The sequence below is a fragment of the Rousettus aegyptiacus genome, unplaced genomic scaffold (genome assembly GCF_014176215.1).
Source record: "Rousettus aegyptiacus isolate mRouAeg1 unplaced genomic scaffold, mRouAeg1.p scaffold_m13_p_4, whole genome shotgun sequence".
In the NCBI taxonomy this organism is placed as follows: domain Eukaryota; kingdom Metazoa; phylum Chordata; class Mammalia; order Chiroptera; family Pteropodidae; genus Rousettus; species Rousettus aegyptiacus.
Window position 1 is genome coordinate 127,804,212 of NW_023416307.1, and position 18,267 is coordinate 127,822,478.

The following is an 18,267-nucleotide window of genomic DNA, read 5'->3' on the forward strand; positions in this document are numbered from 1 at the left end:
CATCAAGTCCAACTTCCCAGAGAGCTCGGCACTGGGGTTTTTGGCATAGCCTCACCAAATAATAATTTTCTCCCTTACTTTTCATTTGCTACTTACACATTAGCATATAGCTTCCCTGGGATCCTATGAAGCCTCTTCTTCAGAGGATTCCTCTTAATGGCTAGGCCAAAGTAGGCTATTTAGATAATTCTGTGCTCTTGGGTCATAACATCTTCAAATGATGCCCTAAACCTTTCAAGAATCCCAAACAGCATAGATGCTCAGAAAAGGAGACTGTACCTACAGCTTTGGGGTCTTGGGAGTACCCTCCCTTTCATGACTGCATATAATGAGTCACTGGTAGTGTCACCTGACCAGTGGGGTAGAGGCAGATAGGATGGGGCCCTGGGGTCGTGACTCTTCAGAGTATCCCTGGTCCAAACAGGGCCCCACAGTTGGGAGTCCAGGTCCACCCCACAGGGCAGTGTCTGAAAATGGCTTCTTCTTGAGAAATACAATTCCAAATCCATTCTGAAGAAGAAAATTCAGGCCAAGTGCGTGCTTCAAAATTAGAGAGGACACTAAATGGAGAAGAAAGCAGCCAGAGGTCTGCAGCAATAGGTCCTCATCTGGGCTTTATGTTTACTATATGGTGCCCCCAATATTGGGCGGTGGCATCAACAGCAAGAAGAAAAGAAAATTTTCACTAGGTGGCCTACAACACAACCTACCCTAGGACTGCTCCAAGATCCGGCCATAAGCAGGTGTGCATAAGCACATTTCTTAAAGGGCAGGCTATCTGCACCATTTCGGTTCTTTATTTCATGTCAAGACACACACACAAAAAAACTTCCACCTATGTACACATATAAAATATATAACATATATACACATATATGTTAATTCTGGACAAATGAGGACTCTTAAAAATCAAAAATTTTTGGCCACTGTTTATCCAAAGCTACCTATCAGACATTACACAAAGGAAAAAAGTGAATAAAAAAATCTTTCTTTGCTCCTGTACCCAGACATGCTAAGACCATGTCCACACCTGGGAGACACACCAACTCTACTCCACTATCTACTTCAAGCTGCTCCACAGGGAAGACGCTAGAGGTCCTTCGAAGGCAGAGGGGCCGGAGATGAGCAAGGCAATCTGCAAAATGAGAGAAGGTGTTCTGGCCTGCAACTCACCTAGGATCATGGCATTCACGGATTGGAGCTGGGTCCTGACTGCTGAGGGGCAGGTAGTTGAAGAACTCCCGGAGATTACACAAAGAATCAACATCATTTTCAAAAGCTCTGTGGGCAACACCTGAGAAAACAAGGAGGCTATAATGGGCCAGGGCACCTGTCTGTCAGCCCAAAAATGCTGTTTCACGTGGACCTGCCACTTCTGGGCCATGCCTGCAGCGAACTATGCTGTTATAGCTCTGTTCTCTCCACCCTCCACTGAGGATGGGATAGCACACACCACATACCTTCAGGCTGATCTTCAGTTCACGCAGCCTGCTCCCTCTGTTTTGTACCTCTTTAAGAGTCACTTCTTAAAGAGGAGTCCTTGCTGTAATGTTACCTACTCAGAAAAGCTTTCCCTGGCACCTCTCTAGAACACACCCATCCCAACATCCCTCACTTCCCATCCCTGTGTTGTATAGGGGTTCTCGTCACACTTTCTCCTGCTACACCTATTTCCCTCTTTACTGCCTGACATCTTCCCTAGAATATCAGCTCCAACTGGGTAGAGACCAGGCCTATCTTACCACTGCAGTCTCGCATCAAGAATGCCTGATTATATGTTGATGATCTCAATGAAGCTGGAAAAAATAAAAGAATGACTGCCACATGTCATGGTATTCAGCAATGGCTAAAGGAATGGAAGGAAGGAGGGAAATCACGTGGGCCTAGTAAGGAATCAAGCAATCATTCCTCAAGAACTCTCTAAAATCACAGAACAGCCAATTAAGGCCACAGATATAGGAGAGAAAGTAGAGCCAAATACTCTCTCTCTCAGATTCACCCCACCAGACTCCTAGCTTCCACTATTGCCCCTACAGTCTCTTCTCCATAAAGCAGCCAAAGTGAGCTTTTTAAGTCAGATCATGTCATGGCTTCTCCAAACACCCTCTTTGACGTTTATGGAACATGCTAGCCACTCAGAGCCTTTGCATAAGCTATTCCTTCTGCCTGAAATACTTCTCCCCTAGATATCCATGAGGTTAATTCCTTTAAATCTGCTCAACTGCTACCCTCACAGTGAGGCCTGTCCTTATCACCCTGTTTAAAACTTCAACAACGCCAACACCCTTGACCTGTTCTACTTTTTCCACAGCACATATTACCTTATTTATTAGGCTTATTGTTTAAAATCTATCTCCTCTGCTAGAATATAAGCCCCATATAGGCAAGAATATTTTTGTTTCTTTCACAAATGTAATCCTAGCACATAGAACAATGCTTCATACATAGACCCTTGATGAATATTTGTTGGTGAATAAAAAGCATGTTCCACATGACAGAATTCTTTTACTGAAGAAATATTTATAAACTGGCACAGCCACTTTGGAGGACAGAATGGCAGTTCTTCAAAATGTCAAACAGAGTTACCATATGATCCAGCAATTCCAGTCCAAGGTATATATCCAAGGGAAACAAAAACATATGTCCACACAAAAACTTGCACATGGATGCTTATAGCAGCTTATTCATGACAGCCAAAAAATGAAAACAACACAAATGCTTAACTTATCAATGAATAAACAAAATGCAATATATCCATACATTGAAATATTATCTCCAATAAAAAGGAATGAAGTATTGATTCATGCTACAACTGGATGAACCTTAAAATTAATTAAGTAAAATAAATCTGTCACATAACACCACATATAATTTCATTTGTTAATTCCATGTATCTTCAGAATAGACAAAGCCACAGAAACAGAAAGTAGATTAGTGATTGCCTAGAGCCAGAGTATTTGGGGGGAAATGGGGATCAAACGCTAACAGGTAGAGGGTTTCTTTCTGGGATGATAAAAGTGTTCTAAAATTGGTTGTGGTGATAACTGAACAACCGGTGAATGCATACTTTAAATAGGTATATCACATGTATACTATGTGAATTCTCTCTCAATAAAACTATTATGAAGAAAATATATACAAACACGAAAACACATATGGCCGCATGCCTATAAAGAACACCAAATGCTGCCTTTAAAACTAAAAGCATGCTTTAGTTTTACTTTCAACTGTCAAAGTTACAAAAGAGAATTTACACACCTATGTTTGAGTATGTACATGTATAGTCACATCCATCTGCATGAAAAACTTCAAAGGTATAACCAAAAACTAAGTGGTGGTTATCTGTGCATGATAGAATTCCTAGTGATTTTTGTTTCTTTATTTTCTAAATTGCCTACCACAAACATGCAATATTATTGAATGAGGAAAAATAGCATATTTCATCAAATCTAAGATGCCATCAAGACTCAACGATATTTTATATCCCAATAAGAAAGAAATACTGCTGCCAATTAAGCCCTGAGACAAGAACATGATGACAAGCTGTGAGGGAATCAATGACGAGAAGGGCTTTGATTCTAGGTGTGTACCGAAGATAATAGAGCTGAATGGAGTTGATGGGTGGAGGGGAAAAAAAATGAGTCAAGGTTGATGCCAACCTGAGATGGGGAAGGAATCATTTTTGTGGGCAGTGGGATCAAGAGCTCTCACTTAAAAAAATACATATTTCATCAAACCTATGACTCCCTTGATAGTAAGATGCACCTCTAGTATATGTACATTAAGAAGGAAATGCTGACAGTTAAATGCATTAACCACAGTATAATACAGTGCATAAATCGGTTACACCTGCCTCCCATTGCTTTGAAATCTTTCAAAGAGGCAATCTCTACTGTCTTCAGTTATACTTCTTGCTGTGTTGTAGACAGTCCTTTCACAGCTTGGTGTCTTTTTCCAAGAAAATATGGAATTCCAATCATTACTCCAACAACAAACATCTTCGCTAATCTCAGATTCATGCTCTGATCCCAATTCCATGCCTCTCCATACAAACAATAACTTTTTGTTTCAATGTCAAAGCACCGAATAATCTTTATACATTTCATTGTTTTTGATTTGTTTTTTTGTTTTTAGGCAAGGCAACCCTTGGTTGACCTCACAGATTGCAAAGACTTTGTCAGCTTACAAACCCTTATTTTTTTATTTTTTATGCCTACAGCACCTGGTCTGCCTAGGTGGTCTCCCATCCAAGTACTAACCAGGCCCAACCTTGGTTAGCTTCCGAAATCAGACGAGATTGGGCTTGTTCAGGGTAGCATGGCCACAGACTCTTTACACATTTCAAACTCAGCATGTATGGCATGTAACTTCAAAGAAGTAAAGAGCTATGACCAAGTTCATGAACATGTGGGCCATGACCATAACATTACAACTGCACCTGGTCTATGGTTATTGGTAAAATGCTGGCATACCCCAACTTTGGAGTAAAAGTAAGTCAGAATACAATTATTTTTTTTAAAGATCCACTGTATATCCATAACTCATACCATTTATAACCATTCAAGTTATTTTTAAAATCTTAAAGACTATCAAAGCATTAGTATTAATAAGTTTGATACTAAATGCACCTTTATTACTATAGCTGTAGTTAACATACTATATTAAAGTCTTCTCAAATAAATTCTGCCAATTAAGTGATATTTGTAAAAGACTGTCATCATTCTCTCTGGCAGTGCCTTCTTCTCAGTGTCTGAAAACAGTAAAGTGAGCCTCGAGGCCTCTAACCTGACATGGTGGTGTGGGTCCTGGCACCACCAAGCTCCTCCTGGGTAACATCCTCGTTGGTGACAGACTTCACAACATCAGGGCCAGTGATGAACAGGTAGGAAGTGTCCTGAAATTGGAATATTTCAGAAGGATAAACCTCAGAGCACCAGATCTAGATGGAGCCTTAGAGTTCACACAGCCAAGAAGACAGAAACAGAGAAGGTTGTGACATCACAGCAGAACCAGGTTAGGATGCAACTCAAAGGTACATATCCAAACTAAAGACCCAAGTTTCCCCTATTTTTAGAAATTTTTGTTGCACGGTTCTATCTCAACAAAATGACTTGCAGTGTTGCTAACATTTCAGAGTCATTCATCTGTAGAACACCCTAACAAGTGGCCCTATTCAGAGCTTGCTGTGCATCAAATGTTTTTCTAAGCACTTCATGGGATTGTGTCATTAAAGCCTAGGTACTATTATCATCCCTGTTTATAGATGAGGAAACTGAGGAACTGTGACAGTATGCAGCTTGCTTAAAATGAGCAAGCCACCTTAAGTGAAGCCATCTCAATGGTCATCAATGCTTGGGAGTTTTCAGACAGTGACAGGTTTTTAATTTTTAGTTTCTAATTTAGAGATAATAAAGGAATATTGCAAAGAATTTTAAACAGAATAGAGATACAGTGGGATGTAAGTCAATATCCAACCCCTCATTTCCAGGCTTCCTATTTCTTTCTCCAAAGGCAACCACTGTCACTTTCTCTCTCCTTAGAAAGAGATCCATGCATATACAAGTATGGATATATATATTTGCCTTATGTTTTTTCCAACTCAGTGTCCTACAGAGACTGTTCTGAAACTTCGTGAATATCATTCCATATTAGTATAGGATATGTATCATAAATTTAACTGTCACTTACTGATGGTCATTTAGTTGTTTCCAGTATTTCGCTATAATGAGAAATTCTGCAATAAATATCTTACTACAGGCATCTGTCAGCTCACTGTTCATGTTCTTTGCTCATTTTTCTACTGGACAGATGCTTTTATACATTAGGGAAATTATACACTTACATTGTTACATGTGTTATCAGTCTTTATTTTATAGTTCTTTGGTTTCGAATCTTGCTAGAAAGGTCTAGCTAGAAAGGTCTTTCATCCCCACTCTATACAAAGATTCAAATGAATGTTCATAACAGCATTATTTCTAACAATCAAAAACTAGAAACAATGTCAGTCAAAAGCTGAATCTCAAAATAATTACCCAAAGTGAAAGAAGCCAGCCCCTGACAAAAAGAAAGAGTACTCACTCATTGTATTTTGTATATATAAAATGTCATTTTGTATGATTGTTTCTATAACATTCTAGAAAATGCAAATTAATCTATTGTGATAGAAAGCAGATGGATGGTTACCCTAACACAAGGATAGAATGTAGAGAAAATGTATTACAAAGATACATGAGGAAACTTTTGGAGGTGATGGCTATGTTCATTATTCTGCTTGTGGTTACAGCTTCATAGTTGTATACTTGTGTCAAAACTCATTGCATGACTTAAATATGTGTGGTTCATATTACATCAACTACAACTCAAAGTAGTAAAAAACTGGAAATGCAAGAATATCCCATATGATTTGAAGAATAAGGAGGGACAACTTGCTGTACCAGTCATCAGCATTTGTCACAAAGCCATTTAACTGAGATAGTGTGATATTGGCATAGGAATAAACAGACTGATAAGAGCTCAATGAAACACTACTGATATATGGACAACTGATTTGTGATATGTGTGGCCTTATAGAGGAGAAATACAGAAAACTATCATCATGACTCTGGGGTAAGGAAAAGTTCTTCAAAAATTAAAATGCACTACCCATAAAGTAGTCATTTGACATTAGTTCTCATTTCAAAAGGGCACATAAAACAGCTTAAAGGAACTCCTACTAGCTAAGTAAAGGGCAATCTGCACATGAAAATAAATAATTACAGTAATAGATTATAAACCATTAAGTAAAATAGGAAATCCATGAACTCATATTAGTAATAAATCAATGAAATAAATAAATATCCAAGAAAGCAAGGCTCTTCCTTAGAGTACAATGCCAACTGAAATGAAGTGGTAGTGTTGAAAAATAACAATTTTGTAATGATTGATTCAGATAAGAATCATCGACAGATGCTAAATCAAGGAGAAAAGGTGTAATACAAAACAGCATACCTGTATGGTATCAAAGTGTCTCCCCATGAGTATTTATCAGTTTTAAAGGAAAAACAGTAACTACCCAGTGGAGAAACCAGACATCTTGAACAGTGATCAAACTGATATCACCAATGAGGGGCAGATATCACTTATGTAGTAGACAGGCTAGGATAACTAATCTGAATCTACTCATGAGAAAACATCAGATAAACCCAAACTGAGGGGGAAAAAATCTATAAAATAATTCATTTTGTAGTCTTCAAAAGTACCAGTATCATGACAAAGTAAGTCTGAGAAACTGTTCCAGATTAAAGGAGAGTAATGTGCAATGACAACTAAATGCAAATGTAATCTCAAAATGGATCCTGTACTGGAGAAAGAAAATGCCACAACAAACATTATTGGGACAACTGACCATACTGGAATCTGGACAGTAAACAAAAGTATTGTATAGGATATACTATATGTTAGGCATATGTAAAACATCTTAATAAATTTTAAAAGACTGAAATCATACAAACTATCTTGTTGAATCACATGGGAATGAAACTAGAAATAGAAGGAAAACTGGAAACTTCACAAATATGTGGAAATTAACATCACATTCTTAAACAACCAATGGTTAAAAGACAAATCAAGAGAAATTTGAAAATATTTTGAGACAAATTAAAATGAAACACACAACATACAAAAACTTATGGAATGCAGTGAAAGCAGTGCTAAGAGGGGAATTTATAGCTGTAAACACACTGGAAAGAAGAAAGGTCTCAATTAATCTACTTTACACATAAAGTGCTAAAAAAATAACAAACTAAACTCAAAGCTAGCAGAAGGAAGGAAATAAAATTTGAGCAGAGGTAAATGAAAAAGAACAGAAAAACGATAAAAAAATAAATGAAACCAAAAATTAGTTCTTTAAAAAGATCAACAAAATTGACAAATCTTTAGCTTGATGGACTAAGAAAAAAACCAAATTACTAAAATGAAAACAGGCACATTACTACAAATTCTACAAGAATAAAAAAGATTATAAGTTTATTATGAAAAATTCTACACCAATAAATTGGATAACTTAGCTGAAATGGACAAATTTCTAGAAACATAAAACCTACCAAGACTGAATCATGAAAAATAGGAAATATGAACAGACCTATAACTAGAGTGAAGAGACCAGATCAGTAAACAAGAAATTCCAAATGAAAAGCCCAAATCAAATGGCTTCCCCAGTGAATTCTACCAAACATTTGATTAAGGATTAAATGCGAATCCTTCATGGTCTTGCCTAACAATTGAAGAATATACACTTCCTAACTCATTTTATAAGGCCCAGCATTATCTTAATACCAAAGCCAAAGACATTACAAGAAATATATAAATCAGTATCCCATAAAAATACTGACAAAAATACTCAACAGAATACTACCAAACCTGATTCAAAAATGTTTTAAAAGAATTATATTCCGAGACCAGATATAATTTTTTCCCGAAATGCAAGGATAGTTCAACACACAAATATCAATGTAATATGTCACATTAAAGAATGAAGGGGGGAAATTACATAATAATCTCGACTGATGCAGAAAAAGCATCCGACAAAATTTAATACCCTTTCATGATAGAAGTACTCAGAAAACTAGAAATAGAAACAACCTTGATGTGGTAAAAGCCACATTTGAAAAATCCACTGTGAAAATCATACTCAATGGTGAAAGACTGAAAGTTTGTTTCCTAAGATCAGGTACAAGGTAAGGATGCCCACTTTCGCCACTTCTATTCAAAATAGTACTGGAAGTCTTAGCCAAAGCAATTAGGCAAAAAAGGGGAGGGAAGGAAGGGAGGGAGTAGAGAGGGAGGGGAAGGGGAGGACAGAGGAGGAGAGGGCAAGGTAAGGGAGGGTGAGGTAAAGAAAAGAAAAAAAGAAAAGAAAAAGGCATCCAAACAGGAAAGGAAGAGATAAAATTATGTTTGCAGATGACATTTTATATTTGGAAAACTTTCAACATTCCACAAAGAAGTTAGAACTAATAAACAAAGCAAAGCTGCAGGACACAAAAATCAACACAAAAAAATCAGTTCCTACCAGAGGGTAGGGGGAAGGTAGCTCTAACTATGGGAGGTGAACACACAGTGTAAATATATACATATGCCTTACTATTAAAGTGTACAGCTGAAACTTATTGGATTTCGTTAACCAATGTCGCCATAAAAAAAAATTAAAAAGGAAATCAGTTGCATTTCTATGCAACTATGTGATCTTTCTTACAGGTGTAATCTAAAAAAGAAACAAAACGATGAACTCATAGAGAGAGAGAGAGTCAAATGATGGTTACTAGGGACTGAAGGGTGGGGGAAATGGGGAGATGTGACTCAAGAGTAAAAATTTCCAGTTATAAGATGGGTAAATTCTGTCTATGGCCATGCTACCCTGAACAAGCCCAATCCCGGCTTATATCAGAAGCTAAGTAAGGTTGGGCCTAGTTACTACTTGGATGGAAGACCACCTAGGAAGACCAAATGCTATAGGTGTAAAAAATAAAATAATAAGCTGACAACGTCCTTGCAATCTGTGACGTCAACCAAGGGTTGCTTTGCCTAAAAAATAAAAATTAAAATTTTTTTAACAATTTTTTTAAAAGATGGGTAAATTCTAAGGATCTAACATACAGCATGTTGACTATAGTTAACAATACTGTATTATATACTTACTTAAAAGTTGTTAAGAGAGTCAACATTAAATGTTATTGCCACAGGAAAAAATAGGTAATTATGGGAAGTGATGAAGATCTTAGCTATAGACTAAGTTATAGCGCTAATCATTTTGCAATATATAAATGTATCAAATCAAAATGTTCTATACCTTAAGCTTATACAATGTTAATGTCAATTATATCTCAAAGCTGGAAAAAAATAAAAATAAATGAGAAAAAAGTTTAGAGTGAATTCCAGTATCCAGAGTGTGTGGAATACAGAAGCAAGACAGTAGAGCCAAAAATGTGACAGGAAGAATCAGAGATGTCAGGGTGTGGCATCATGGAAGCCAAAGAAAAATATTACTGAAAGATGGAAGAAAATGAGAGTTAAAGAGCATTTATATTGACAAAGAAGTCACTGATGACCCTAGAGAACAGGTTTAGTGGACTGATGGGACAAAGCAAAGTTGAAATGTGTTGAGAGGATGGGAAGATAAAAATAGGGCAATAGACAGACACAGGAAGATACAGACTAGGGGAGGCTTTTGTTTTTGTTCTGAAGGTAGGAAAGACCTGAACATGGGCAAGTTCTGATGGGAGGATCCAGTACCAAGGGAGAAATGAAGGTAGCATATATATGAAAAAAGAGAACTGACAGAATATGGCTGCTTAAAAGGTGGAAGAGTTGTATTCAGTGATGTGTGTGTCTGCAGAAAGATGGGGAAAGGATGGCCTTGGCCAGAGGAATTGATAACACACCTCCATTCCTACCTGATGGGAAGGAGAAGAGGACTGGGGTAGCACCAGGGAGTGGTATATATAGATTTAGAGGGTAAAGTTCAGGGAATTCTGCTTTGTTCAGAAAGTAAGAAATGTGGTCAACTTAATTTTTAAAACTTATCCCTGTTATTGAACATTTAAGTTGCTTTCAATCTGTCACTAACAGAAAATTTGGGTCAAAGGGTAAGCACTTTTCTAAATCTTTGAATCCCTATTACCAAACTATTCTCAAGAGAAAAGAGTTTCCTATTTACATTGTACCTATTTACATTGTTCTCCTCATATTTGGATGACTATTTCGCCCACTCCCTCCATCTTTCTGTCTTACCATTTATTGCTCATTATTATTAAAAATATTTCAAAAGGAAAAAACTGATTTTAAAAAGGTTTCAGGTTAAGGGTAATCATCCAAGTACACTTCATTTAAAAATCATTTTTAAAAAATTGTTTCTTCAAATCATGTAATAAAGGTACACACCTTTAAAAATGAAGTTGGAAATCAGATTTACCATTACCATTACCATTATAAACAAAATGTAATAAAATGGCAAAGAACCAAAGAAATAAAGGTGGGACATAAGAAGCAACTTCCCAACAAAGAAAATTATAGAAAAGCCTTCCATGAGAAACTTTTTGAATAGGATCCAGTTAACAATCATCTGTCTGGGCAGAGGACAAGATCTTTTGATTACCTGAAAATCGTTTGCAATTCAGAACAACAAGTAAAATCACCAACCAATGAAGTACACAAGCACATTCTGCCACTGAGCCCCTACGAGCTACAGATTTCATGCCAAAACCTTCTCTCTACCAAGACCTTATCATCGCTAAGCTAAAAGACAATGAGAATGCAGATAACAACCCAGGATCTGGGTCAGGAATTATTTTTATTGTAGGTGAAATACTATACAACCCTCAAAGGGCAGGAGAAACAGTTCTTTCTTTCTTACCTTTACCATGAATGTGAAGTCTGTTAGGGCTGGGGAGTAGACAGCCCCACCAGCACATGGGCCCATGATCAGAGAAATCTGAGGGATGACTCCAGATGCTGTGGCATTCCTCTGCCAAAAGAGAAAGATAAAGGCATCTGGTTACAGAGGTGTTCAAGGCTTTATCTGCAGAAAGACAAAGACAACAATAAAATTATATTTGGCTTTTACTCACAGAAATTCTATCCTGGAGGCAAGAGACCTAATCGGTATAGCTTCTTGCAGAACTGTGGAATGATTGTCATAATACTTTCTGGGGCAAACACCTTTTTCTCTTCCCTCCTTGTCAGTAGTCCCCCAAAAGCTATACCAGGATATAAGCTCATAGAGAATTCCAACACTCTCACCCCACCTCCGAATACACCTCAGGCATAGGAACCCTGTCTGCACAAAGCTGTCAGAAAGAAAGAATGAAAACCTGAGGCAGAGTGAGAGACGTCTCCAGATCTCTCTCCTTGAAACAACAATATGCTGAACATCTAAAACTCAACAAAAAACATCCAAACTGCACACCAGCACATCTGAGCATCAGATCTGCACATAAGAACCACCACAGGTCTCTTGCAAACAATGGCAATAAATGATGCTTATATTCCAGTGAGAGTAACAGACAATAAATAAGTAAAACAAATAGTGTGTCAATGTGGAAAGTGCTATGAAAAAAATGCAGGAAGGGGGGTAGTAAATCTAGTTTTAAATACTATGATCATGGAAAGGTCTCAAGGAGAAGGCCTCAAGGGAAAAGTCAAAAGATATGAAAAACCATACAGGAAAAAAAAATTATGGTATAAATTTATAGACAATGGAATATTACTCAACCATAAAGAGAATCATATCTCACCAATTGTGACAACATGAGTGGACTTTGAGAGTATCCCACATGTGAAATAAGCGAGACTGAAATAGACAAATAGCACATGATCTCTCTCAGGCTGGAATCTAAAAATGTATACATATATTACAAAAATCCACTAAGATCATAGATACATTGAATAGATTTGTGCTCACTAGAGGTAGGGTTTCAGGTGGGAGAAATGAAGGAACGTTTTTTTTAATTTAAAAATTAAAATAAAAAATAAATAAAATTTGAAATCTATTAATATGCTACCTAAAAGCCTCACTTTAGATATGAGGACACAAAGAGGTTGAAAGTAAAAGAATGGAAAAAAACATTCTGTCCAAGGGGTAACCAAATACAGTTGGAGTGGCTATATTGTCAGACAAAATGGACTTCAAATCAAAACGTTACAAGAGCAAAGGCAGACATATATTGACACTAAGATATAACACTTATAAAAATATACGCACCTAACAACAGAGCCCCAACATATATGAAGAAAAAACTGATAGAATTGAAAGGAAAGAGAGAGAGAGAACATCTACGAACTTCAACACCTACTTCCAATAATGAATAGAACACCCAGACAAGAAAGAATCAGTAAGAAAACAGTGGACTTGAACATTTTAAACCAGTAGTTATAAAAGACATCTACCGTATACTGTTCCCAAAAACAACAGAATACACATTCTTTTCAAATGCAAATGAACATACTCTAGGAAAAACCATGTGTTAAGCCACAAAATAATTCCTAGTAAATTTAAAATGACTGAAATCATACAAAGTATCTTTTCCAGACAAAATGTAATGAAACTAAAATAAGAAACTGAAAAATTCATAAATACATTAAAATTAATCAAAACACTGAAATATCCAACAAGTGAAACAAGAAATTACAAAGGAAATTAGAAAATACTTTGAGATCAATAAAAATGTAACACTAAAATTTAAGGGATGCAATGAAAGCACTGCTAAAAGGTAAATTTACAGCTGTAAGTGCATACATTAAGAGAAGATAAATCAATCTAACTTTCCACCTTGAGAAAACTAGAAAAAGTAGAATAAAGCAAGCAAAACAAGCAAAAAGAAGGAAATAAAACTTGTAGCAGAAATAAGTAAAACAGGATATCATGACAACAGAGAAAATAAGTAAAATCTAAAATTAGTTCTCTGAAAAGATCAACAAAATTGACAAACCTTTAATAGTGACACAAAAAAAAATCAATATTAGTAAAATGAAAATTGAAACATCATTACATAAGTTAAAATTATTAAAAAATATACATAAACAACTGTATGGCAATAAATTAGATAAAATGGGCTAATTCCTCTATAAACACAAACTATTGAAATTGAACTAAAAAGAAACAGAAAATCTGATAAACCCATAACAAAGAGATTGAATAGGTAACCAAAAAACTACCTGCAAAGAAAAGTCAAGGCCCAGACTACTTCACTGACAAATTTTACTGAACATTTAAAGAATCAATGTATTAATGTCGATCGATTCTTTACAAGTTCTTCCCAAAAAACTAAAGGGGTAGCAACACTTCCAAATCATTTCATGAGGCCATAATTAGGATACCGAAATCAGAAAGAAAAAAAAATCACGAGACTCAAAACTAGCAAAATAAATATATATATATATATCACAGCAGCAAAACAACTATAGAGGAAAAATATATAGCACAAGATAACTGCAGACAAATAGCTTATTATTATAGACTCAAAAGTACTCAACAAAATACTAGCAAAACAGAACCCAGCAACTTATGAAAAGAATTATACACCATGACGAAGTGGAATTTATCACAGAAATACAAAGTTGGTTTAACACTGAAAAATCAATTAACATAATATACCATATCAAGAAAGGACAAAAAACACAATTATCTTATACATGCAGAAAACACTTTTGACAAAATTAAACACCCCTTCATGATAAAAACACTCAACATACTCAACATACAAAAAGTCGAAAGGAACTTCTTCAACCTGATAAAGGACATCAACTAAAAAAACAGTTAACATCATCTTTAATGGTAAAAGAATGAATGCTTCTAAGTTCAGGAACAAGACAAAGATGTCCATTCTCACCACTTCTATTCAACATTATACTACATGTTCCAGCCAAAGCAATTAAAATAAATAAAAGGCATCTAGATTAGAAAGGAACAAGTGAAACTAACTATACTTGCAGAAAGCATAATCATGAATACAGAAAAAAACTAAGGTATCCACATGAAAAAATTTAGAGCTAATAAATAAGTTTGGTAAGGCTGTCAGATAAAAGATTAATATATAAAAATCAACTGTATTTCTACATACTTGCAAAGAACCCAAAAGGAAACAAAAAATTCCATTCATAATGACATCAAAAATGACATCAATAATAGGTATAAATAACAAGTATAAGGCATGTATGCTGAAAATCGCAAAATACTGCTGAGATAAATTAAAGATGACCTAAATAAATGGAGAAATATTCCATTTATGTGGAGTGGAAGACTTAATATGTTAAGACATAAATTCTCACCAAATTGATCTACAGGCTCTAAACAATTCCTATCAAATCTCAGCAGGCATTTCTGTGAATTGACAGCTGATGCAAAAATTTATATGAAAATATAAAGGACCCAGAATAGATAAAACAATTTTTAAAAAGAACAACAAAGTTGGAGAACTTGTGTGGTTGTGATGCAGGGATAAGCATATAGATCAATAGAAAAAAACTGAGTCCAGAAATAAACCTTACATTTATAGTCAACCGATTTTCCAAAGTGACCAGACAATTCAATAAAAAAGGAGTAGTCATCTCAATAACTGCTAGTGGGACAAGGATAAATTTAGACCCTGACCTCATATCATATGCAAAAATTAACTCAAAATGAATCACAAAGCTAGTATGAGAGCCAAACTATTATAAACTTTTCAACGTGAAGACAATGAAATCTTCACATCCTTGTATTGGGCAGAATTCTTACATATGACAATAAAAGCATGATCCACGAAAGAAAAAATTTGATAAATTGGGACTCCAAAATTTTATATTATTATACTTCAAATGCCACCATTAACAAATAAAAAGACAAGCCACACACTGGGAAAAAAATATTTGAAAACCATGCATTGATCAAGGACTTGTGAACAGAAATACAAAGAACTCTTACAAGTCAAAAATCCAGTTACAAAATGAGCAAAAGATGTGAATTAGACATTTCAGCAAAGAAGATATACAAATGACTAACATGTACATGGAAACATGCTCAAAGTGATGAGTCAGTAGGGAAATGAAAATTAAAATCATAGTAAGATACCACTATATACCATTAAAATGACTATGATGAAAAAGGCTGACAACACTAAGTGTTGACAAGGTTGTGGAAAACCTGAAACTGTAAATACATTGCTTATAGTCATGTAAAATGATGCAATCATTTTGGGAAAAATTTTGGCAGTTTCTTAAATGTTATAAGACCAAACTCTTATAAGATATCTACCCTTAAGTATCTATCAAAGAGTTATGAAAACATAAATCAAATATACACAAATATTCATAGCAGCATTTTTTTTTGTTTGAAGAATATCATTATTGCACTGTATAAGTTTGTAATCACAAACTTGATCTTGAATAATACTGACATGCATACATGGTTATAATCAACTGCCCATAGAGAGCTAGTATGTCTCTTCCATTGTGCTGGTAACACACTTTTCTGGCCTGCCAAACTCTCCACCCCCAAGTCTCTTTTAATTATGGTTTATAATATTTGATGCTGGCTGTATTGCTCATACCATCAATCACAGAGTTTACATTCTTATAAGCATGTCCAGTGACTTGTAATACATTCTTTTACATTTCTATCTGACTAGTGCTCTTTAGGTAATCTGTCTGACAGACCCCTGCCATCCCCTGAAGGAAAGTAATCTTGCCATAATCAATTCACTTTTTTGCCTAGTTATAACTTTCTTGTTCCTGCTCCCTTTTGCTTATAAAAGTTATATTGTACGGCTCCTCAGAGCTTTCTTTATCCACTAGTGAATTCTATCAAATACTTTATTCCCCTTCGTCTTTTTCAACCATCCCCCCACCCTAGATAACCATCAGTTTGTTCTGAGTCTGTTTTTGTTTGTTCGTTTTAGTTTGTTTTTTTTTTTTTTGATTCCACATATATGTGAAATCATTATATGCCTGACTTACTTTGCATAATACCCTCTAGATCCACCCATGTTGTCACAAATGACAAGATTTCGTTTTTTTGTTGTTGTTGTTGCTGAGTAATAGTCCATTGTGAATACATATATATGTATATACAGACCACATCTTCTATATTCATTCATCGATAGATACATTTGCTGCTTATCCTGGCTATTGTAAATAATGCTGTAATAAACACAGGGGTGCATATATTTTTCTTAATGTTTTTGTTTTCTTCAGATAAATACTCAGAAGTGGAATTGCTGAGTTATATAGTAGTTCTATTTTTAATTTTTTGAGGAATTTCCATACTGTTCCAATTCTACCAACAGTGCACAAAAGTTCCCTTTTCTCCACATCTTTGCCAACATTTGCTGATTTTTTGATAACAGGCATCTGACTGGCATGAAGTGGTATCTCATTACGGTTTTTATTTACATGTCTCTGATGATTATTATAACCATATATAGATTATTCAGCAATAAAAAGGAATGAAACACTGATACAACTACCAGACCTCAACAAATATGCTAAGCAAAAAGAGTCAGATACAAAAACTAGGGACAGAAGCTGACCAGTGGTTGCCTAGGACTGGGTAAGAACTCACCAAAAACAGGCAGGAGGGATCTTTTTGGAGGGAAAGGTTCTGAAACAGGATTGTGGTGACAGTTATGCCACTCCACAGATTTATTAAAAATCACTGAGGTGTATGCTTACAATGGATGGATTTTATAGTTTGTAAATTACACCTCAATAAAGTTGTTTTTTAAAAAATGTCAAGGTCATGGAGGACAAAGGAAAATTAAGGAACTGCTCCAGATTAAAGGAGATTAAATATGATGACTAAAGACAAACCTCAATCCTGGGTTGAATTCTAGCCAGTAGAGGGAAAAAAATTGCTATAGAGGGCTTTATTAGGATCATTCGATGAAATGTGAATAAGGACCATGAATAATAATATTGATGAATCAATTTTAAATTTCCTGATTTTTATTATTGTACCCTGGTTATTATACAAGAGAATGTCCTTATTCTTAGGAAACGCACGATGAAGGATTTAAGAGATAAAGGAAACAATCTCAAATTTACTCTTAAATTTACTCCAATTTACTCTCAGAAAAATATAATATGCAAACATGTATGTATGGAGAGAGAATGATAAAGCAAATGGGCAAAATGTGAACAACTAATGAATCTGGGTATCGAACATAGGAGAGTTTCTTATACTGTTTTTGCAATTTTCCTATGAAGTTTGAAATTATATCAAAATAGTTTTAAAACAATAATACAGGCAGGGAGAAGTGGATGGAGATATAGACATGACAAGCAACATTAGTAAGTACACAATGCAGACTAAAGTCATTAAACCTATCCCTTGAAAACAAAATCCAACTGCCCCAGCCTATACTCATAGGATGTGTTAAGACTAGATGATATTTTAAAATTTTGAACAAGCTCTACAAGGTGGTAATTTATTGCCATTTCTTAGAGCCACTCTTTCTTTCCTTCATTTCTAGCACAGGCATGACGTCAAAGATAGGGGCCACAGCAGAAATTCCAGGCCTAAACTGTCCTAGCCAAGCCACCCAAAATATTAATTCTCCCTAGTGGGTTGCCCATAGAGCTTAAGCTTAAAGATTAAAAAGTAGGTTTAAGATCTGCAAAGTGGCTTCTTAACTAACACAAGTTGCTCCCACAACTAGCAGACTACCTTACACAAAGTAAACATTTTTCTGACTGATCATCAAGGATAGTAGCTAAGGATAAAAACCCTCATAAGCCTGCAGGCCAGGGGATGAAAAC

The 18,267-nt window shown here is 35.5% G+C and overlaps 1 protein-coding gene and 1 pseudogene across 1 annotated transcript in view; both read right to left on the bottom strand.

Moving 5' to 3' along the window:
• The window catches only part of PCCB (propionyl-CoA carboxylase subunit beta), a 50,968-nt gene that overhangs the window by 23,410 nt on the left and 9,291 nt on the right, over positions 1–18,267 (bottom strand). The window contains exons 6-8 of the mRNA XM_016140363.2: positions 11,390–11,500; positions 4,786–4,894; positions 1,174–1,294 (exon numbers count right to left, since the gene is read on the bottom strand). Of these exons, the coding sequence (XP_015995849.2) occupies positions 1,174–1,294; positions 4,786–4,894; positions 11,390–11,500 (341 nt within the window). The remainder of the gene's footprint in view (positions 1–1,173; positions 1,295–4,785; positions 4,895–11,389; positions 11,501–18,267) is intronic.
• Positions 4,211–4,329, bottom strand: LOC118601852 (annotated as a pseudogene).